Here is a 24815-nt window from a genome sequence, read left to right as displayed (position 1 = left end):
GGGCAGCCTAGGCCTTTACTGGAGGCTCCAAGGAAAAGGCAAGCAGGGCAGGGTAAACAGCTTAGGACTGGCTGGTTTGAGTAAGTCCAGGGGGCTCTAAGACTTGGGGCTGGTCCTTAGTTGCTTGTTTCCTGGCCCAGGGATGATTAAGGCAGAGGAATATTGCCTCCTGGGATAGGGCTCAGGACTGATTAATTTGTATTATGGAAGGCATGCTCCCACCTGAGCCCTCACTGCTCAAAGAACTACTGGCCCCAGGAGGGACAGGTCTCACCTCAGCTGCAAAGGTTTAAGATGTCAAAACACTGTAATAACAAATTTAAAAATCAAACAGTATGTATACACTCTGTATTCAGACTACCTGTAGTGCCCCAAACTGCCATATGGTTCCTAGTTTCTGAGCATACAGTATTCCTTTCTTTGGATGCATTTGTCTTTTGGATTATCTTTAAATTTTAGATCAAATAGCACTTCTCTGCAGTGGAAGCCCTTATGACTCAGCTGCAGTTAAGACTGTTCCTTATACTCACCCTCAGCTCTTCACTGAAAGTTTTAGTTAATATTCCTGTTTCCTCTACTAATCATAAAGACCCTGCATAGGGAAGAGGTAGAGACATTGTTTGAATGAATGAACAAATGAATGAGCAAATAAAAGAAACCCTCTCCCAACATGGGGTGGTAATGCCTTCATCACCTGCTGGCATGGCTTCTTGCTTTAATAATGGAAATTAAAACTAAAGCAAGAATTTGCAGGAAAAAGCTCTAACTGGAAGGTAAGGAAGATCTCTACTTGGGGGCTAACTGAAGGGAGCATACTCTGATGAAGAGGATCAGACTGGCCCACCTACAACAGCAGGAGGCCAGCTTCCTGGGATTTGGCTGATCATCATTTCCGGCCGTTTCCTAATTCAGGTTGAAACCTTGTGACTGGAGGTGATTGGGTTTCCATGTGAGGAGTCCAATGGTTTGAAAGGCAATCTCAATCATGTGAGACTCTGCCGGCATCCAGGAGACCACAGGTTTAGGGAAATGGAGATCATGGTGTAGCTGAATGTCCCTGTAAATCTCTTATACTAGCATCCTCCGTCTTAAAGGGTACTGAGATGGGCTGGGTAGATTTGGGGCTAATAGATCTTGTTATGCCAACTTTTAGACACTCCCTACATGACTAAAATGCTTATGTGCACAGCTAAGGATCTGACCCAGAGTTTCACAAAATTAAGATCAAGTTTTGTTCTATTTTTGGTTACCACTGGGCATTTGTAGGCAGAAGCAAAGAGCCAGTTTTTAGTAAAACCCACTTTTCAATTGCTGGCTGCCTCAGAAGAAAACACAAATCATGCTTTTGATGAGTAACAGCTTAAGGGTTTAGGAGTTGTCTGTCCCTCGTCCCTATGGTGGTTTCTATGTCATTTTGCCACCCTTCACCTTGTGGCTGTGACCTCTACCAGGGCCTTTTTGGTAAGGAAAAGAGAAGGCTCAGAATTTGCACTAGTTATTGGGATCAGTTATCTGAGTTTTAATATTATGGCATTTATTCACTATCATGACAGAAAATATGTTTTGAGGCAGAAATTTGAAGATAAAATTTTTTAAAGAATTTCAACGTTCACAGTTTGATTACTGTTAAAAGCATTTTATAACTTTTTAATGTTTGGTGATGCTGAAGATTGAACCCTTAAACATGCTGGGCAACCACTCTACCACTGAGCTACATTCTCAGCCTCCTGGTGCAAGCATATTGCAGATCTAAACCTTACAACACCCCAAGTGGTAATCAGAGGCTATTACTTCCATTGTAGATACAGAATGAAGCTCTATGATGCCAAATAACATAGTTTACAGTCCCAAAGCTCCTCATAGGGGCAAAACTCTAATTTGAACCCTGCGCTTGTTACTAAATCTGAGAATTTTTCATTCCACTTGCTGCTCTTCCATTTACATTTATTTCCTGTCAGCTTATATTGGTCAATATTTCCAAACAAGGATACATGCTGGGCTGTTGATGTAACTCAGTGGTACAGCACTTGCCTAATATGAATGAGGGGTTCACTCCCCAGCACTGAAAAAGAAAAGAAAAGCCTCATCCTTGATGTTTGCAAGCGCTGAGCTGATGACCACTGCGAATGCTCCTCTGCAGAAGGAACCAGCTCAGGCTTCTCCAAAGACAGTCAGGATGACAGTGCCAGATAGCAACCATGTCAGGTCTCTTGTAACAGAGAGACTCGTCTGCAGACATATAATAGGGACCAGCCTGTGTGTTCCTAAGGATACAAACTACAAAGCAACTTAAAGAACCTCTCTAGGATTTGTTTCATTGTGAAATGATGATGAAATATAGCAAATGTTTCTAGGTTACCAGTCAACTTAGGGATAGGTGTTTCAAAAATGGAAAAGTAATGGACCCAGTGGAAAATTATGTACAGTGATTATAGAATTTTATTCAACAGTGTGAACAAATGCGTCAGTGTTTGAAAATCTGAACACACTGTTATGTATCTAACCAAAATAAAAAGTAACACTGCACAAAATTAGAATGATTTTTAAAATGTTTTCTGTTTTAACTTATTGGTGAGCTAATTGATCCTATATTTTGAAATCTACCAACAGTAGTAACTTTTCGTATGTGGAACAAAGGCTGTATTTCTTTCTCATGCTTCTGAGTGGGTGGTTTTAAAAAAATCTATGTCAGTACATTTGTGTATCTCTACAGCTTTTATGAGACAGTGTTTTACTGTGACCCTTTAGAAATTGGAGTTTCAAAGACTCAACTTACTAGCCTCCCCCTTTCTCCTTAGTCAACCTCAAGATTCAGCAAAAGGTGAAAGACACACTTTTGACAATGACTGAAAACCCTACCCCAATTGTGCTATATTCTTGAGTGCTGGTTCATGATATACATTCACCAAACAGGAAGCAGAAACATCAAATGTTTTATTATATATTTTCAGTTCAGAAATATGAACAATATTTACACAGCATTATATTTATTTACTTACAAGGCATCAATGTAAAAAGCAATAAGAGCCAGGAGCGGCACCATGCCTGCCTCACAAGAACAAGGTCCTAAGTTTGAGCCCTGGTACCAGAAAAAAACACACCAAACAATAAGAAATGCTGGTTTCTGAGTTAAGAACCATTATATTTGAAATATGAGGGCCAAGGACATGGCATACCATGAAGAAGAGTTATTATTAAAGAGTATGTTGAGGGAAAAAAGTACAGAGAATTATTAGCTACATAGTTCTGAATTTAATATTTTGAATCCAAATTTTTTCCCTTATTTTAAATTGATTATCAACAGATGAATGGATAAAGAAAATGTAATATATATACACAATAGAATATTATTCAGCCATAAAAAAGAATGAAATGCTGGTGACTGTATCTTTAGACCACAATGTTAAATGAAAAAGGTCAGGCACAGAAAGTGAAATACTGGATGGTTTCTCTTATAGTGAAAATCTAAAGTACAAATAAATTAAAAATAAAATAAAAGCGATAATAGGAAACAGGGAAGCAGACTTTTTGGAGATAGGAAGAGGATCAGAAAAAGGGAAAAAGGAAGGTTGAGCAAAAAGGGATTGATCAAAAATGATCAAGATATGAGGTCTACATATAGAAATTCCCCACAATGAATAAAACTATTATGTACTGCAAACATATACTATAAAAAAGAAAACCTTACTGATTTATAGAGCTGAAGTTTGCTTCCAATAAATCCCATCAACAGAATATGATAAATTTACACTATTATTTGCAATCTTTAAGTATAATAGAAGAAAAACTAGTTTAAAAGCAAAAATATTAAGTAATTAAAATGTAAAAAAACTATAGTGGGAGGAATGTCACACATTGTGACATAATAAATGTAAACCATGTTAGAGATGTCAACACTCCCTTGAAAGAGTGTAGTGATGCAATAATACAGGTGTATGAAAGAATACGTCTGTACTACTTCAGGAGATGTCTAACAGTGAATTAGTCCACTGCCAAACAGGGTGAGCAATTACAGCACGGTAAATTGAGTCAGCAATAATACAATTCATAATTTCTAAGGAAATATGAAAGTATTTTCAAATTTATTTAATTATAAATGTAAATAAAACATAAACACTAAACTGAAAACTGGTCTTGAACTTGGAATAAATTTGAAATTAATGTGAAAAAATGCAGGTAAATGACAGTTTATGAAATGACCCATAGAGACAAATGATGGCAATTATTTTGATTATCATTCAAAAATGTTGTGTTGAAAGGAACATTTAGATATTTTTCTAGGTCATCAGTGTTAGTTTATTAGTGAATTAAGAAAGATACATATCCACTGCCTGCCTCACAAGTGCAAGGTCCCGAGTTCAATCCCCGGTACCAAAAAAAAAAAAAAAAACATACATAAATGGGAAAATGATATTTTCCTCTGTATCACATATTTTCACAAGTTATAAAAATAAAATTTTCTGCTGGTAAAAAAAAAAAGAGTAATTCATATTACAAGTTTTTAAAAATATGGCATACCTGTATCATGACTTTTTGCCATGACTATCTTGAGTGCTTACGTTATCTAATCAATAAGTTAAATCAGAAATCTTTGATCCACCAGTGTTTTGCTTGCCAAATTCTTTTGTCCTACCGTATTACGGATAAATCTAAAAATCTGAAAAATTAAAACAACTGAGAATGAAATGAAACATAAAGATAATTATATATACACATCAATTAAAATATCTAAATTAAATTAGTTAAACCTTTCAACTATCTATTTTTATGTACCAGACATCTAAATTCTATGGTGATTCACAAAATTATTTCAAGACTATTTTCATGTTTCATAATATCAAAGCAATGTATCTTCCTGTTTACAACATGTTTTCATAAATAAATAATACCAAACTCTCATGCTTATAGGAATATACTTAAATATCAGAAAAGACAATTCTTTTCTGACTCTAAAAGCTATGGAAACGTCAAAAGAATCTACTTGGTAGGGACAGAATTTGTTCATAATCGTAAGTCTCTAACAAGGCCTAATAATAAATTACATCTTACTGACTTGTATACTTCTTTGACATACAGAGAATATTACAACATTTCAAGAAGCACAGATTTGCCATTTCTTGAAATTTCCACTTCAGAGATTTCATTCCCAGTTATTTGTTATTCATACTAGGAAGGGTGTGTGACAGTTACAAGCTAAAAGGGCTTCTGGGGCTGAGTCTTGAGTTAAATCTCCAGTGATTGCTTTTTCGTTATGAATAATTTTTAAATTACTGCTTCATTTTGGTATCTGGGAGACAGGCAGTTAAGTATCTTCCTACCAGATTTCTTTCATGTTTGCTCAAGCAATTCATGCCCTCTGCTAGATTGTAGTATATGTGTCACTGACTCTGGGGACAGAGTGCAGAACGTGGTCGGTTTCTGCTATTCCTTTTTTTTTTTTGGTAGAGTTAGTCATATTCTAAACATTTATAAATCCCTACCGTAAGTAGATATTACTCTCTGCTGTGAAAATATCTACTTCCAATATATTTCTTTTAAAAGAGACTCAGAAAGAAATGTAAAGTTACCTCTTGTTGTAGGTATGTGAGGAAGGCTGCTACAATAAAGTTCTGGCAAGCCAAATCCACAACACAGAAGAACAGCAGCTCGAAAATAAGAAGAGTGGCTTCACTTCCATAATACAACACACTGCTGAAAGAGTAACTTGCATCTATTAAAAACATTTTACAGGATATGTTAGAAATTTTAAAATGGAACAAATCTATGATACATTTCTGGTAATAAAATTAGGGTATTTAAAAACAGCATATTAGAAACTAGTAAAAAAAAAAAGGAAACTAGTACTACATACACTATTTTATGACGTATAAAAAAAATAAGCAACAGGTACTAAGATTTGCTAATCCTAAAAGGTCAAAGAATTCATAAAAACTCGCAAGACACAGTTTTAATATTAGAACTAAAGATTGGTAATTGGTAATAGTATAAATATATACCTTTCGAAGACCAGTTAATGAATATCTTTTCTCTATTTCTTTATATACCTAAAGGCTAAATTAATCTTTTAAAAGATTCTGTAAGAAGACTAATTAAAAATCAAAAAAACAGCTGGGATTCAGCTCAGTGGCGCCATGCCTGCCTCACAGGCCCAAGGTCCTGAGTTCGATCCCCAGTACCAGAAAAAAAAAATTAAGAAAAACAATTTAAAAACAGCAAGGGATAGGATAGTACATAGTATTCCAAAATTCCTGCCTCAAAGTCTCCTCAAGTTTTGCTCCAGGACTATTTCTCACTCACAAGTGGATTTTGTACTTTTTGGGAGGTGAACAACCTTTTAAAAAGATCTGTTGAATACTAGAAACCATCTGCAGGGTGTGTGAGGAGGAAGTACACCTGTGTAAATCCCACAGCACATTTCTGGTAGGTCCAGAGAACCATCTATGCCACCACAGAGACCCACGAGGATCCTGTTTTATCAGAGGGGACGTCTGGGTGCTGTTAGTGTTCTGGGGCAGGATGCTAGGTACACAGACATACTCATTTGGTAAAGTTCACTCACCTGTCAGCTATATCCTTACAAACATGTACTTCTCAATTTATATTAAATGTGTACATGTAAAGAAAATAAACCTGTTTTACATGGGGTTTTTTTGCTTAAATTCTTTTATTGGTACATTTTAGGTATACAATACATCTACATTTATCATTGGGTGCTTGTACCTGTACATGTTGTATCTTGGTTCTTATTTTTCCCCATTCCCTGTGCTCCCTTCACCCCCTCCACCCTTCCCTATTTACAAAGACTTTGTTTCTATCTTTTCCTTTTCTCATACCTTTTCCTTTCCCTTCTTTCCTTTGTTTTCCCTGGGGATCTTCAACTAATACTGCTCCAGCAATGACATCATATGATGGTAACTCCTAGCTTTTGTATGCCTTTACTTTCTCCCCAGATCTGGTCCCTTGTATTTAGTGCCTTACTAGATATCACTTCCTAAAAGTCCCAAAAGTACTTCAAGATACAACATAGTCAAACTGAATTCATCCTCTTTCCATCAAAATCTCTTCCTCCCTCTGCATTCCTTGACTTAGAGAACAGCACCACTATGACCACTTAGTCACAGAAAAAAACTCTGCATAATTTTTGTATACTCATTTGTTTTGAGATGGGGTGTCACTAGTGTCCCAGCTGGCCTCAAACTTGTATCTTCCCAGGTAGCTTGGATCACAGGCATGCACTGTGCCTGGTTTTGTCTACTCTTTTTCTCCTACCTCTTTTTTTCCTTAACATCTTTAGCAATTCTTTCTTCTTTGTCTCCATTTCTACTGCCTTAGCTCATATTCTCATCATCTCCTGATGAAGACGAGGACAGACAAAGACAGGAGGAGGAAGAAAGATAGGGGAAGGAGCAACAAAGCAAAAGGAAGAGGAAGGAGAAAAAGAGGGAAGAAGGTACAACGAAGATGACGGTAGAAATAGTAACATTTCCTCTCTGGGTGCCTACCCATGTCATATAATGTTCTGGTCAGTGGTGGCGAATCTATGGCATGGGTCTTATTTGTTTTTCTTTTAAGACAGAAGAGGTTAATGTATGAGTTGTTTTTTCTAAACTAAAACCTCAATATTCAGGTTTAATTGCAGTGTTGGAACTTTATGATAAATAAGTGGGTTTGGGGTTGCAGTTTGGGCCTTTGTCTCTAAAAGGTTCACCATAACTCATTAAGGTTCTTTTTTTTTTTTTTGGTACCAGGGATCGAACTCAGGACCTTATACTTGTGAGGCAGGCAGCGGAACCACTGAGCTAAATCCTCATTAAGGTTCTATATGGTAATCCCACAAAACTTATAGATGGTTACACCTAATTTTATGAAAAAGGTATTAAAATTCAGAAAGGTTAAGCCATTTCCTTGAGTTCACAAAACTAGTAAATGGTAGTGAGATTCTGAATCCAAGACCAGAAGAGTGTGAAAGCTTTATTTTTATTGACGAAGTTCATCTCTGTAACTCAATCTGTAACATACTGCCAGAATAACCGATCCACTTTATAAATCAGATCTGCTTAGCATACCTCAATGGTATTCATGTTCAGTAGCAGTGGCTTTCAAATTATTTTGATCATGTATCTCTATCAGAATAAAATGCTGAGATACACTCTCATGGTAGATATACTTTATTAATCATTATTCTTTATATTATGTATTTTAAAAAATATAATTTAAGAATGATAGAATTACAGATATATAAATGGTCATTTTAATATTTTCTTCTTACATCTCCATGGATCAACTTACACACATCTGATGGGGCAAGAATTTTAAAAATACGTATTTTTTGGAAATGACAGGTCTACAGGACAAGGCAAACTGAACTTCCTCGACATAAAAGGCCTGTGGGATATGGTCTCTGTGCTCTTCGCCTTTCAGGCGCTCTCCCACGCTGTGTCCAAACTCCACAAAGCCTACGTAAACACAGAATGCACTATGCACATTTTTCTGCATCTCTGTTCACTTTCTGCATGAACACCTTTGCCTCTTTCTCTTTCTTCCCTTAACCCTCTTGTTCCAATTTCTCCATGTTACCTTTCCTGGGAGATTTTTAGCGTCCTTCTGTCCCTGGCGTTACTCATGCCTGCACAGACTTCCATCCCTGGACACTCAGCTTATCCACTCACCTGCCTTGTCTCCCATCATCTACCTAACATGATAGTGAGGGAAGGACCATGGGTCTGTCTCCCAGGCCTGGCACAATAGCTGGCAGGCAACACACATGGGTAAATGATATCTGCACTGGAACGCTGGTTATACCATTTTCATTCTTACCATCCCATGCAACATGTTATTATTCATACTACAAATGACATAGATGCTATCATTTTAATGATTAAACAACCTGCTTTAAGTCACTGTTTCTGTCAAAATATCAGTGACTTTGAAGAACTTGGACAAAATAAAAAATTAGATGTCAAAGATTAATCACTTGTTATTCTTCTTTAAATGTTTCCTAAGTTTGCCACTACATTAACATTCCAATAAAAACTTATTTTCTCTTCAATGTGTAATGTTGATTCTGAAATTCAGCTTTTTACTTTCTTCTATAATCTTTTATGTATTTGATTTCTGCTGCACAGCATAATAAATAAAACAAAACTATTATAGTTCAGAGATTGAGTTCATTATGGTCCCTTGTTTTATACAAAATTATAAAAAAAACCAAAGGAAGAATAACTTGCAAGTACTTTTTCCATCAAACTTTGAAAATAGTAATAAAGTTCAGCAAAGGGATTTGAAAGATACCATTGTAAAAGATACTTTTTTCCACTGGTTCCATGAATTCCATCCCAAGAATTCTTTCAAGAAGCAATTTATCTTTTATAATGTAATCCATTTCCTTATGTACCTAATATAAGAAGACAGTCATATAAAAATAAAAGCAAAACAAATGCTTTCCAAATAATGTAAAAATCAGAAGGGCAAATGAAAAATAAATAGAACACAAAGAGAATCTGCTCTGCACAATAAATTTATTACACTAGGATTTATAACAAAATTTTCCTTATCAATGTTCTAAATTTTAAGTGCCAAAAGGATTTAGGGCTAGATATACTTAAAACTAATTTATAAGATGCTTTTCAAGAATATAATCATAAGAATTTCAATAGTGAGTAATGCAGTAATATTTTGCTATAAAATTCTAATACAAACACATTTTAAGGGACTCATCATTTGCTAAGAGACATAAAAAAAATCTCATTTTTCTTTTATATAACCTTACTTATCAAAAACTACTATTTCTAAGTATTAAATTTGATAAACAAAAGAGAGAGGGAGCAGTTCACTAACACTTTTACTTCACTTTTTAAAAACTGCTTTTGCCCCTAGCTTAAATATAAATATTGATATACGTACATGATCAATGAAAGAGCCAAGAAATTTATTCATCGCATGATATGCTTTTATACTCTGCTCAAAAGTACTTGCTGATGAACTCAATAGTCTAGCAGGGCCATTTTTCTAATATAAAAAAGAGAAGTGAATAAATACAACATGTCTTATGTTCTTGGTATTTAAATAATGTTAAATACTGGCAAAGTCTCCCTGAACTGTACTTCATACAAACCCTTGTGAGCGTCTCATGAATCCTGTCATAGTGCTGCCTCATCTGGCTGGAAACTGCAATCTGAAAAGTCTGACCATCTGTGTTGGGTACCAAACCTCTTTGGCTACACAAGTTTTCCTGAAAAGTTAAAAGATTTAAATTAAGATTGAAGTTTTGAGAAAGGGCCCATCTTAAAAGGAAAAGTGTAACATTTTTTCTTTTAGTTAGTATCATATGTTACAAGATTCAGAAGCCTAGTGAAATTTACTGGATTGTATTTAAAACACAGATCATAACATGATACCCAAGGGTCCCGTTGTTCTCTGGATTTTACTAATTTCTACTTTATTCTAATTCATATTTCCCCCATGGTCTTCACATCATCTCCTTTACTCTGCTGTACTTAGGAAAAGGAAAAGTACTAAAAGCCCAGCATGGTGATACATGCCTATAATCCTAGTACTCTGGGAGGCCGAGGCAGGAGAAGTGTAACTTCATGCCTAACCTGGGCAACTCAGTGAGCCCTAATCAAAACAAAAAATCAAAGAGCAGCTGGTGATGTAGCTCAGTGTGAAGACCCTGGGTTCTATCCCTAGTTCCATTAAAAATAAATTCACTGTATATTGAAATTTTTAGCTTTCTTTATGATTAATATTGTCACTCTTAAAAGAACGCAGAAAGTCCAGTCTTAGAATTAATACTTTTGTGATTATAAATGTTTTTTTTCTGAACACTTATAATAATTAATTCATTCCAATCAGACAGTAGCAATGCATGACTGAACAGTGAATTTTACTGAATAGGTACTCACCTCCATAAGAGTTACATTGACAACCACAAGGACCTACCATTTTACCTGCTCCACCACCTGGCCTATACATATAGCATAAAGTTGGGGTCACACTGATTTTTCATACCCTGGGCAACTCCCCAGATCATTATATAGTCTGTAAAACATGATTTTAACATCTGCTTATGATTTCACTGTAAAGGCAAATCAATTTAATTCATACTCTCCAATTTTTATGTATTTCTCTTTTACCAAAGACTTGTGTGATAAAGATCCTGAATCTAATTAGCTGTTCATATTGCTAACTTTTTCTTGAGTTAAGTTCATAAAATTAGCCAAAAATTATACACTGTTGAAAAGCTCTTGGTATATACTGTTCAAGTGCTTTCCAGAAGGTTTGTAAAAATTTATCCTGACATCTGTGGATGCCCATTTTACTGTGTCCTTGATGCTATTAAACATTCATTTTTTTAAAAAGTTTTCTAGTTTGAAGAGGAGTTTAGATTCAGTTGTTTATGAGTTACAATTTTTTAGAGGTTTACTAGTTTCTTTTTTTTTTTAAACCTTTTGTCATTTTTCCACTGGTATTTAGTGTTTTCTTACCGCCTTGTACAATTTTCAATTTTGTTATTAATAGATCTGTCATATTTGTTATAAGCATTTACCCTAATTTGCCATTTTTATTTACCATTATTTGATATATAAATATATTATGTTAATAAAGTAATACCAATTTTCCTTTTTTGATGCTTTCTATTTTTTTTTTTTTGGTACCAGGGATTGAACTTGGGTCCTTGCGGTTGTGAGGCAGGTGGTGGAACCACTGAGCTAAATCCCCGGCCCATGCTTTCTACTTTTTATGCTTTTAATGCCATTCCTCAAAAGAAAATATTCCTTTCTAGGTGATTCTGATTTCATTTTTTATATTTAACTGTTAAATTCAGCATAATTTCTAATAGTTAACCAAGTACTCCTGGTCAATGTATTAAACAAATTCTCTGAAATGTCATTATCATGGATCAAATCCTTTTGAGTCACAGGTATGGCCCCTAATCACTAAATATTCTTGCTTTTTCCTTCTCGGTGTATCTTGTTCTTTTAAAATTTTTATTGTGGAAGTTCTCAAATGTATACAGTAGAGAGAATGGTAAACCAACTCATCACCAAGCTTCAGCATTACCAAAGTTTTACCAATTTTGTTTCACCTATTCTGTCAACTTTTTTTTAATGTTAGAAGACTCTAGACCATGTCATTTCATCTGTAAATGCTTCTGTATCTATAACTAATAAGGACTTAAAAAATAACTATTGAGTTGGGCTTGGTGATGCATGCCTGTAATCCCAGCACTAGGGAGGCTGAGGCAGGAGGACTGCCTTGAGTTCGAAGCTAGCCTGAACTACATACCGAGACCTTGTCTTAAAAAGCAAGCAAACAAAAACTACCATGCCACTATCATATCTAACAAATTCATTCATTCTTTAATAATATAAGTTAATATTGAATCCTTTAGAATCTAGAGATTCTAGATTCTTCTGAACATTTTTGTTATTGTTGGTTTGTCTGAATTAGGATCCAAAGTCCACACACTGCTTTTCACTGTTTTGTTTCCTAATCTCCCTTACTATGTAATTTTTCTTCCACCACCCGCATCACCCCTCTTTCTCTTTTCATACTAGTGGTTTGCTTACAGACACTAGTCATTTGTCCTGTGTGGGATTCTATGTTTTCAATTGGGCTAGTTACTTCCAACGTCACATTATCCCTTGTACTTCCTGTAAAACAGCGGTTAAACCTCCAGACTTGACTATATTTAGGCTCAATCTTCTCAGCCATGAACGTTCCATGGATGATGTCATGTCCTTCCCACTGCATCATATCGGGACGTGGACACTGTCACTTTTCCTCATCTTTACTTCAGTCTGATCCCTCACAATAAAGCCCCTTAATAGTACTTGTTTTAGTGTTCACTGATGATAGCAGCCCATATTTATTAACCCATGGTCTTTCTAACTTAAAATTCCTTCTACTTTGTTCTTTAAGGAAGAACTTTCCCTCATGTGTCATTTATTTACTCTGAAATATAGGAACTGCAGGATAAACTTAGATTCCCTTTACCTATATTCAGGGTAATCAGTTGGTATCCTAGTAACTTTCCAAAATGATACATAAGGGTTATTTTTAAACATATCATAAATCCTAAAATAAGAAAACTCATCTCCCAACTTCAAAACAAAAAGATATAAAATACATTCATACCGCTTCTCTTTTAAGATTTATATTCATCTCTTCCATATTAGTATCTGCATGCCCATGTATCGATCTACCATGAATGTAATATCCAAAACATTTGTAGGATAACAAAAACACTGATATCTATTTAAAAAAAGAAGAAAAAGAAACAATTAGCAACTCATCTACAAAATAATAAATCAAGTTTTTCTTAAAATTTTTTCCTTTCTCCCAAAATAGTGAGGACTGAATTCTTGGAAATATACATAAGGATAATAAAGTAATAAAGGATAATTTAAAAAAGGGGCTGGGGATTTAGCTCAGTGGTTCTGGTGCCTGCCTCCCAAGCGCAAAGTTGCGAGTTCGATCCCTAGTACCAAAAAAAAAAAAAAAGTAAATGGACAGGATATTAAAAATATTTTCCAAGAAAGAAAGAAATTTTGATGTATAAAAAAATTTGTCAAGGACCATAGGACGATTAAATTATTTCAAAGCATAAAAAATTCACAATGAAATATCACAAATAAAGAAAAAAAAACTTAGGCAGTTAAGTACTAACTTGTAGCTCATTTTAACTATCTCTGGACTTAAGAGCCAGTGGACAATTAAGACTAAAAATGAAATTACACTAAATCACTTTAAAAGCCTCACTTCATGTACTCATGACCTTTAAAAGGAGAAAAGTAACAGTTGGCAGAAAAAGTCAAGAAATACTTACATTACTCACTGAGCACAAATCAACAAACTGTCGAATTTTATCCTCTACGAATCGCTCATAAAAGCCAACAAAGAACACCATCTGAAACATTAAGGCCAGTTCATGCTTATTAGCTTTTAAAATTTTAATCTTCTTTTATAGCCACACTGTAATACTTCAAGAAAAAAGAAGTTCCAAACAAGAACATAGTGGTCTCTAATGGTTCCTGTGGGATAAAATCCTACTTGTTATTTCTGACTCTACCACCAAAGGAAGGAGGATTTTGGAACTGTGTAAGTCATTTAGAGCCCATTTTGATTTTTTTTTTTTTTTTTTTGGAGGCAGGGTCTTGTTATGCAGCTTCAAATTCTCAATCCTCTTGCCTCAGCATCCTGAGTGCTGGGGTTACAGTTGTGTGCCACAATGGCCAGCCCATTTTGAATTTTAAATACTTTTCTGTGTCATTAAAACAATGTAAAGACAAACATATGAGAAGAAAGAAAAGGTCTTCTTGAAATTTAGGATAAACTGATGCATTAATGGCCAGATTTATGTCTGGTTTTGGAAGGATGCTCATCTTCTAAATACTCAAAGACTTCAGAAAACTTTCTGTTTTTCAAATAATCTCTGAGAGTATAGCACATAAAAATATATCCAATTTTCTATTTTGACTACTGGTAATGTTAAGTGTTCAAATGAAATAGTATCAAGTGTTAGATTTAATAACAATACTAGAAAGAAAAAAATTTTTTCCCTCAGCACAGGATTGGCACGAGGGCCTTTGCACTGAGCTATAATTCCCAGCCCTTTTTTCATCTTTTATTCTGAGATAGGGTCTTGCTAAGTTGCTAAGTCTCTGGGTAGGCTTGAACTTGCATTCCTCCTGCCTCAGCCTCCCAGAATGCTGGAATTACAGGTGCGTGCCACCAGGCCCAGTGGGAAATTTATAAATAAAAAGTTTCACATTGTAGACCTTTTCAGGTATGTTTCAGAGAAAGATAACATTTCCTAACCACTGTCCCCCATTCCCAGCCTCCACTCTCCATGCTTCTGTTGACCTGTGGACTATCTCAGGTCCCTGGTGAGTCTCTTCATAGCATTTGTCTAGTTTTCTTCTAGCACATCCATGCGCTCCACACAGTACCCAGTCTAGAAGAACACGTATTCATACATGGGAATGAATAAGTGAATATGCAGAAGCTGATGAGAATGATGATGATTATTACTATTATTATCTTTGAGACAGGGTCTCTCTATGTAGACCAGACTGATCTTGAACTCACTGTGCACCCTGGGCCTACCTCAAACTTGAAATCCTCCTGCCTCAGTCCCCTGAGTGCTAAGCCTACATGTGTAGGCCACCAAACCTGGCTATCCCAAACACTTTACATGCATATTTCTAAACCCTTCTGAAGAATATGAAAAGCAGCAGCAAAGTTTAAAATTTAAATGATACCACACAAAAGTTGAAGATGTTGGGTTCAGGGAAATGAAAGGAGTGAACAATAAAGCCTGGCTGACTACTACAATCTAGAAGAGTTCAGACACATTTTTGAAAATGGAACAAGTCAATAAAGGAACTCAAAAGACACTCAAGGAATAAACACTGATACTTGCAGAGCACTGCCATGGAGAGAATTGCCTTCTTGGCAGTATGATAGCAAAGTAAGAAGCAAAGGGTAACAGTGGATGGTAGCATCCACCATGATAAAGTCCTGGCCAAGGAGATGTCTAATGGCTCTTCTGAAAGACTCAGAGATAGGACGGAGAGCTGGTCTCCCCCAACTCCCTCCTGCATCAGCCCTTATGGACAACAAGGTGACCTGGCAGACGGAGTCTTCTGCAACACAGCCGAACAGCAGCCTCCTGGGACTGATGACACCACTGAGCCATCACTGCCCTACACTGCTGACCTCTGCTTTTTTTCTTCTTTGGTGAGATAAAGTTCTCTTTATTTCAGCCACTCATATCTATTTTGTTTTAGTTTTGTTATATTTGGCTGAATATGAAAAGCTTCCAATGGCGTTCCTTTAAATTTTCTACAATCAGACGACTGTGATGTAGTTACAAACACGCTGTACATGTACAAAACATTTCCTTGCTATTACATTGTTGATAAACATCAAATCCCATACTCTTGATCCCATCTAACTTCAAATTCTAGTTTCTATTTGTCCTCCTTTTCTGGGTGTTAACTCTACCTCATGAGCTCTATCCCTGTAGCTTCAATTTTGGAAAAATGTCACCAATTTATAATAAAGGTAAGCCTACAAAGTCAATTCTCGGGTTATAAAATACCATCTGGATCTAACTATAGGATAAGCTCTCGGCTGTTGTGTTCCCTCTTGCATGGTGGCCCAGCCTTGTGCTGCAGGCTGCAGTTCTTTTCCTACTTTCACTTGGTCCAACCTGGTTCTGCAGGGCCTATTTATTTTCCTACCTTTAATAAAAGTTTGCTAACCTCTGAAAAAAAAAAGAATAAGCTCTCTCAAAAGAACTTTAATCCTGGGGTGGGGGAGAAGAACTTTAATACTAAAAGATCTTTAAAAACAGGCTGTTTGGGGTAGATATTAGCCAGCAAAGAAGAAGTTAAACCTAGTCTTTCCAGGGGTTCCATTTTATTTGCTGATTGTAACAGCTAAAGGAGTTTTTAATCAAACAGAAAAGCTCTTTCTATTCATGGGAGTAGCTGAGAGCAACAGAAAGGGAGTGCAGCTATTAGAGTTAAATGCTTTAGCGACTACCTTTTTTTCCTTCACTTTTTTAACTTTAAGAAAAGAAAAAGAAGCATAGAAAAGAAGCTTGTGCCAGAGCCATAAGACCCTGGGGTCCAAAGGACTGACTTTCAGTTTTCATCATTCAGTACATAGTTCAGGGAAAATTCCCCAAGAAGTCGTAGCAATTTGAGTGAGATTAATGATATGTAAATACAGGTAAACAATAAGCTACGTTGTAAAGGAAAAGAAAATGCTTAGAATAGCACAGCAGTCACTGTAGTTATTTTTAAACCAGACAAAGAATCTGTCCTGTGACTGTGAAGTTGTAGAGTCTCAAAGACCCTTCAGAGGCCACTACTGACAAGAATGAGAACTCTGAAATCAAGCTGCCTGGGTTCAAATTCCAGTTCTGCCAACTCCTACAGCTGGCAATTATTTCACCTTCCTGTGCCTCAAGTTACCTTCCCTATAAACAAGGATGCTAACAGAACTATATCCAAGGGCTAATTAGGTAAAGATTAAGAAGTTAATATGTGTGATTAATTGATTAACACAGTCCCTAGATTATACTACAATATAGGACTTAACTATTATTACTATTGTTCTTGTCATCTTTTTGTTATTAAGTCAATGTTTGAAGGTAATCAGTATTCAAGCAGAGTTATAGAGAGGCAATGTTACTTAAAAGTATAATCTGTACTTGCCTGTGTAACTCCAATGACCAGCCAAAGAGCAGTAGACACAGCATACCTCAATATGCGGCTGTAAGGAGGTATGTAGCTAGATGGGCTTCTAGAAAGACTAGAGGATGAGTCCATTAATGCTAAGTTCTTGAATCCCACAATCTGAAGCAAAAAGGAAAAATAATTTAAACAAACATGGATAAAGAAAACGTTTCTACACTGCAAATGGAATATTCCTCCACTTCCCACCTTAAAAAAAAATCTAAGTTTGCAAACAGTAGAAAATCTAGATTAAAAATAATTCTCCAGTATTTTAATTAGGAAGTAGTCATTAAAAATATTTAGTTAGAGGGCTGGGGACTTAGCTCAGTGGTTCTGCCGCCTGCCTCACAAGCTCAAGGTCCCGAGTTCGATCCCCGGTACAAAAAAAAAAAATTTAGTTAGGGCATCTGGTTTTTATCTCAATATGACTAAAGGCCAAATATAATCCTTTTGTCCTTACACTGACAAAACTCGAACATTTCCATTAAAAGAATAAAACTTTCTTCAGTAAACTACTAATAACCAGCAGTTAATGAGTATTCTTCAGTAAACTACTAACAACCAGCAGTTAATGAGCATTTAACATGTGCCATACACTCTACTAAATACTTTTTATACTTTAGAACAGTATATTCAAAATGACCTTCTGAAGAACATACCTTATGGTTAAATAAGTTTGGTCTGCATAATTACATTCACCTACATGACTCTGACTTTTGTAGGATAAAGGCTTTGAGACGTTTTCAGTAAGGTTTCTACATGATTTTATTGAATATAGTGTTTCATAAACTTAGAAGACTATTAAACTTCTTTTTCACGTAACATCTGTTTAAATCTCACCAAAAACTCTTAAAAACACTACCACAAAAAACCCTTGAAAAATGTGAGGGAATAGATATGTTAAGTAGCTTGATTTAGCCATTCCACAATGTATACATACATTAATAATAGGTTTATACTACAAACATGTTATAATTTTTACTTGTCTATTTTTTAAAAAGCACTACTTTATCTGAATTTTTGAGGTGCTATCAATAGACACACATATTCTTCTACCAGTTTTAAAAATGGAAAGGAAAGGGGAAAAGAAAGGATGATGACAAATAGAAAGAAGACAGAAAGGGTTAATTTACATCCAACATTATTGAAAGAAAGAATTCCTGAGAAAATCTGTCACCCTTTCAAATATTTTTTTACATGTGTCTGTCCTCCTATCCAATACAGAACACTTCTTTTGATAATTCAAACAAGATCCAAGACACAACTACAAGTTCACCCTTATGTTTACTGCATCTTGTTCAGTTGTAGCCCTAGCTTTTAGCTCAAGACATAGTCCCAAAGTGGGTATTTGGGAATAAGTTCTTGAAAAAAACTTTGTAAAAATAGTAGTTCTAATGTAAGGGTGAGAATACAGATCATAGGAAGAGGGGGAGTTTTCAAAATATAGGCACCTACTCTCACCTCAAAGCTACTGAATCACAGACTCTCTAAGGATGAGGAGCATAGGTTATGTTATTTTGTTTTTTAATACAAAAGTTCCCCAAGTGATTGTGATACAAGCTAGTGGTTTAGCATCTACTTTTCACACCTAGAGTGGTCAAATTCATGGAGATGAAAACCAGGAGGGTGGTTGCCGGGAGCTGGGGCGAGGAGGAAGGAGTAATACATAGCATTGTGTAATGAGTAGAATTTCAGTTTTGCAAGATGAAGAGTTCTAGCAAAGGTGGTGAGGCATTTGCAGAACAACGAATAATGAATTATATACTTAAAAGTGGCTAAGTAGCAAGTTTTTGAAGTATTTCACTATAAATTTCTATTTAAATTTTTTTTGTTTTGTTTTATAGGAAAAAGAGAAAGGAGGCCACTGCAATTCCTTTGAAAGCCACTCTTTTTTAATGACTTGATAATAATGTTTAAACCTGTAAAAAAAACTCTTCCACTACCACGAAAAGTAGCTTAGAATTATATTAACATTTATAAGGCACCAATACGTTGCATACAGTTATATCAAACACTTTATACCTCCAAAAAGAAGAGAATGGTAAGTACTTGAAAGAGTGGATTAATTTTCCTCACAGTCTGAATCTCATTCCATTCATTTGCTACAAAATACGTTCTCCAAATGCTTACAGGAACAGTGGCAGTCCGTACACCGCCCTCACCTGGTCAGGGAGAGAAAATGAGTAAAAGCATTTCAATTCATTAGCTCTGTAAGGGTAGCAAAAGAATTCTGGTACAAATGTTTATTTCAATTACCTTCAACAGCTTTAAGAACTTTTCCTTTAGGCCGCTCCCAATCAATAAAGAATATATCTATGGTAATCTGGGATATGAGTTTATGCAAAAATTGCAGGGCCTGAGAACATGTAATAATACAAATGAAAACTATCAGCATTAAGCCTCCTTATGAAACCAATATTGATTCTTTAAGAAACACATTGTAATCACAAGAGAATGTAATTTTTACAAGTGACTTCACATAAAGCTATAATACCATTAGGGGGTCAGTAGGGGCTCATCAAATAAACCGGAATCTCCAAATTTACAAAATTGCCATACACCTATAAATTCACCTTTAAAATGAAAATATGAAAGAAATGGAGATACCCCCCCCCCCCATAGGGGCTTTGCCTAATTAACTGACACTCTTTCCCAGGGGTTGTGGATCATCTGATTTCTTTATAAGTAAAAATACTTTTTCAACTGTAACCTTAAGTAAAGTTGCAGGATGCTCTCACTGTCTTTTTAATCTCTGGTACTGAAATTTCAGATTGTAAAAAATGTGTTGCTGAAACACATCTTTATCCTTTACAGGAGCGGTATGTTTAAACTGAGGTATTCTTCTCAGTGGGTGCATTACTGATCAAGCAGAGGATAAAAACCTAAGTACGGGATGATAACTCTCCTCAAGGAGCTCTAGAGATAATTGACACCTGCCCACCACAATACAATGGGATGATTCCTGCCACAGGGGTGTGGAAAAAGCTTCACGTATAGGGACAGTGACCCCTCAAGTTGGGGAGGGGTTGGGGAGGAAGAGGAAGAGGAAAAGAATACATTATGGAGACAGAGAAAAAAAACTTCTATGATTTCAGTACTTTAACCAGAGTGTTACCCTTTACCTTTGATGAACAAAGAATATCACACTGTGAATGCATCATCAGACTTTAAGGAAGAAAGTTACACACCAAAATATCACTTTTTCAAATTAGCTACAACTTATGAGAATCCAAACACATTTATAGCTTTTTTGAAAAAACTATTTAAGGAAAACTGTTTTGAATGAACTATTATAAATACAAGCAGACTTCCTAGGTAAAATGAAATAATTCATACCTTCTTTTAAAGTCAAAGTGAATTTTACACCAAAGATTTTGAAGGCATTTTCATTTTAAAGGCTTCCTAGTTTATCAGCAGGCCTTTGAAGTTCAGTCCTTGCCTCTGAAACTTACCTTCAGAGCAAAAGCACATCCCACGTAAGTGACGAAGCGTTCTTCCTGAGCTGCCAGTGGTAGCAAAACAGAGACAGACTTCTGGGCCTGTGACAAAATTACGTGGTCAATAAAGTCATACAAGGTTTTTATTAAACACAAGTCAGAAGCTGAAGACAGCATAAGAGAGGGGGATAGTGATTAACTCAATAAATGTACACTCAGGGAATGGTAGGTTTAGGATTTGCCTCAAGACTTTTCGTGGTGCTTGGGATCTAATGCAAGGTCTTGTGTACGACAGCTGTACCTGCAGGCACATCTCAAGACTCCTGATCAGAAATGCCCCCAAGTAAAAGTAGTTCCCTTTTATTATAAAGAGTGCTAACCAGTTATTTATGTATTGGCATTTAAGTGTTTTGTTTTTTTTTTTGTATCAGGGATCAAACTTGGGTCCTTGTGCTTGCGCAGCAGGCGGCGAAACCACTGAGCTAAATCCCTGGCCCTATTGGCATTTAAGTTAAATTCAGAAACTCACTTACTTTGAAGAAGATAAGCCAATAAAGACCTGTTCCCACTGTGACGACAAAAAAGACATTGGCCAGATCGCCAGCATAGTACACGAAGAATTTCATAACTGTCTGCAATTTAAAAAGAACAATTACAGCTGTTAAAGAAAGGCTCCATCTATTAGGGGCAGGGATGTAGCTCAGTACACCTGCCTGGCAAGTGCAAGGTCCTGAGTTCAATTACTGGTACTGGGGGGGGGGGGAGACTCCATTCATTTACCACTTTTAGCAACACTATTACTTTTTTTTTGGTACCTTGAACTCAGGACCTTGCACTTGAGATGCAAGCACAGTGCCACTGAGCTAAATCCCTGGCTGTACACTATTACTTTTAATAATGTATCTTCCACCCATTTTCTCAAGCCTGAAGCCTTGTTTTATGTATCCATGCATTACCCAGGTATAAAGACACTGAGCCTCCTTCTACATTTTCCATTTGGATCCTTACTGTTCATTCCATTCCAGCAACCTCTGTTTCCTTTCAAGACATCTCACCTTTCTCTAAGAAAGTGGAAACTGTTCCAAATCTTCTCTTAGTTGGTAAGCCCAATCCCAATCTATCTTCCACACTTTCACCAGCCTTAGTTTTCTAAAATGTAAACTGTATTGTCATTCCCTTTCTTTTTAAAATTCTTTTATTCCCTTTCTTAAAAAGATACAAGGACTCCTCATTAAAACATGAATTCTTCATGCCCAAGGTCCTTTGCATCATGGACCAAAGTTAACCTTTTATTCATCCTCAGCTGCTAATTCCAACCAGTTCATAATTAACCACGCCACACTTCCGCATGGGCACTCAGACACTTGGCCCTCAGGGATGGCTGTGGAATGAACAGATAATCCATCTTAAAGTTCACTCCTCTGGGAAGCCTTTCTTGACTTCTCACAACAGTAAATGTTAACCATCCTGCTGTGATTTCTTAACACAATGGCTTTAGAGTAGAAGATAAGCTGGTTAAACAGTGAGTATATATGGCTCTTCTCACGGTCTTCATAAGCAAAACAAAAATCATAACTTTTGCTGAGTTGTAAAAAATGAGAAGAAAATTCAACCTCTGCCTCAATTTCATCATGCACAAAATGGGAATTGAATTCTTAACACTTCATAGAGCTATAATAAGGATTAAATGCGTTACATATGCAAAGCTTTAAAAAGTGCCTGGTACCCAGTAGGTATTCAGCGGATGTTAAGATAATTTTTTTAATTTAAAAAGATTAAATGAGAAAGTAAACTATAAAGTTAAATAGCATAAAATGTAAAAAGAATATCTCTTTGATGTTGAGATGGGAAGGTTTTCCTAAACAAGATACTAAAAGCAAATAACATAACACGAGAAAATATTCAGATATTATAAAATCAAAATGAAAAGTTTCTGTAAAACAAAGGGCTACATGCATATAAAGAACAGATAGATCATATTTAGAGAAAATATTACATCAAAAATCAAAAAAGGATTTATAATTAGAAAATACAAACTTTTACAAATAAAAAAAAGAAAAACTGGAAACCTGATGGAAAAATGCGCAAGGGATTTAAGCAGGCAGTTCAAGAAAAGGGAAATCCAAATGACTAAAATGCATACAAATAATAACAAAAGAAATGAAAATGAGGTCAGCTGGGTGTGGTGGTGCATGCTAATGCCAGTGCTCTGGGAGGCTGAGGCAGGAGGATCACAAATTCAAGCCCAGCCTGGGCAACTTAGTGACTTAGTGAGACCCTGTCTCAAAATTAAAAATAAAGACAAGGGCTGGGGACACTGTGTAGCTCAGTACTAAGGCCCTGGGTTCAATTCCCAGTACCATGAAAAAGAAATCAACAATGACATGTTAATATATACCACTGAAATGGCAAAAAAATGGAAAGGTTGGAGACATCAAGACTGGCTGAACAAAAACCACCAGAAACAGGAAAGGCACTGCCTGGGAAGCACGTAGATTGGCATGCACTGTGGGAAGAAAATGGGGTGTGCATTTACTCTATGACCCAGCAATACCTATCCTAATTACATTCTAGAAAAATTCAGGGTAACTACCTTACTCATCTTCTAGCTGTCTAGAATAGTCAAAAGATAAAAATATGCATTAAAAATTCTAATATTATACCTGTAGATCAATCATGGGACTCCCAATGCGTCTTTTCCACCCCGCTGTCTTCAAAAGAGATGATAAAACAGCTAGCCCACCCAACACACCCAAAGCAATCTAAAAAACAAGAAAAAGAATACTTTACACAATTATTCTTATCACTATTCAAAAGTACTGTAAATATAAGTAGTGCTCAAAAAACAGTGGGGGACATTTTGAAAGCACCCAGAAACCAAATTGAGGGAAGTTCCAATGGTCAAATTTAGCAAAATTTGAGACAAAAAAAACCCCCAAACTAATAATGGATTATAATCACCTAAATAAGTATCCTTGAATCTGCATGATTTAAGTCAATAACCATTTAAATTAATGTGGGCCAAGGGAAAACTTCTTTTTACAATAAAACTCCCATTCATAAATACAGAAGGAATGAGGGAAATAGAAAAATGTCAACAGGCAAATCCCATACTAATTAATTATAGGATGGAAGCCAAGAACTCTTTGTTGTTATGTTTAGTAGCTTATGCAATTAATTTATAAATAAAAGTTCAAAAATTCTTTTAAAAAAAATCCCATACTAATTCTTTCTGTGACAAGGATCATGAATGGATGCTAAAATTACAGGGTAAAAGAATGATGAGAAGCAAGATATTTGCATAATTTCAAAGTATCTCCCCTGAGATATTTATTAATTCCAAATGAAAAAATAGAGGTGAGAAACCATTTTAGCCAAATGGACAAAATGAACAGCACCAATAATATGACAATGAGCTCACAAGGCCCCTGACATGAGGCCTGACAAGGCCACAGCATCATTGCTGCAATATCTCTGCCAAAACTACAGGAACTTAATTTAATCAAAAGAAAATATCAGACAAGTCCAAATTGAGGGCCAAAATAACAATTCAAAAGTATTACGGTCAGAAAAGACAAATACTGGAATCTGGAGTGGGTCCTGAAACAGAAAAAGAACAGTGACCACTGTACTGTGTGGTTACATAAGATGTTAACATTAGAGAACATCAGGTAAGAGTATATAGCAAATCTATTTTGACAACTTTCTTGTACATGGAAAAAAATTTTTAATTAAAAATTACAATATACTGTTGGGTTGGGGATGAGCTCTTCCTTAGCATGTGTGAGGGCCTGGGTTCAATAACCAGTACCTCAAAAGAAAAAAAATACCACACACACACACACACACACACACACACACACACACACACACTATGTCTCTGTCCCCCACCCCCCACCCCGGCCATGTTAAAATGTACTCACATCTGTCTGGACAAATGCTTCTCTTTGATCCATTTCATATTTGACTGAGAAAGAAATCTGATATTTAAAAGGAAACAAATTAGCCATATTAAAATTATATAACACAATCCTACTTTTAACATAGAAATACATTAGCAGCTGGATTTTACCATGAATGCTACATTTTAACTATATTACTATATTACTAGAGTTGACCATTACAA

The 24815-nt window shown here is 35.8% G+C and overlaps 1 protein-coding gene across 6 annotated transcripts in view; it reads right to left on the bottom strand.

Moving 5' to 3' along the window:
- Positions 1–2913: 2913 nt before the first annotated feature.
- The window catches only part of Tmem67 (transmembrane protein 67), a 44072-nt gene continuing 22170 nt past the window's right edge, over positions 2914–24815 (bottom strand). For 4 of the 6 annotated variants that reach the window (XM_004850099.3, XM_021262639.2, XM_021262638.2 and 1 more), the window contains 14 exons: positions 24613–24669; positions 23353–23451; positions 21223–21321; positions 20705–20791; positions 19509–19608; positions 19275–19414; positions 17232–17372; positions 13832–13912; positions 13141–13257; positions 10115–10231; positions 9904–10008; positions 9292–9394; positions 5568–5710; positions 2914–4657 (listed from right to left, as the gene is read on the bottom strand). In XM_004850099.3, the coding sequence (XP_004850156.1) occupies positions 4577–4657; positions 5568–5710; positions 9292–9394; positions 9904–10008; positions 10115–10231; positions 13141–13257; positions 13832–13912; positions 17232–17372; positions 19275–19414; positions 19509–19608; positions 20705–20791; positions 21223–21321; positions 23353–23451; positions 24613–24669 (1470 nt within the window). In that variant the 3' untranslated portion in view covers positions 2914–4576. Of the gene's footprint in view, positions 4675–5567; positions 5711–9291; positions 9395–9903; positions 10009–10114; positions 10232–13140; positions 13258–13831; positions 13913–17231; positions 17373–19274; positions 19415–19508; positions 19609–20704; positions 20792–21222; positions 21322–23352; positions 23452–24612; positions 24670–24815 lie in introns of all 6 variants that reach the window. The other 2 variants (XM_021262636.2, XM_021262634.2) reach the window with 2 other exon arrangements.

This window comes from Heterocephalus glaber, unplaced genomic scaffold (genome assembly GCF_053883595.1).
Source record: "Heterocephalus glaber isolate CG9 unplaced genomic scaffold, H.glaber_assembly_v1.0 deba00001555, whole genome shotgun sequence".
Classification (NCBI taxonomy): domain Eukaryota; kingdom Metazoa; phylum Chordata; class Mammalia; order Rodentia; family Bathyergidae; genus Heterocephalus; species Heterocephalus glaber.
The sequence above is the reverse complement of the archived record's forward strand: the minus strand, read 5'-3'. Positions and strand labels throughout refer to the sequence as shown.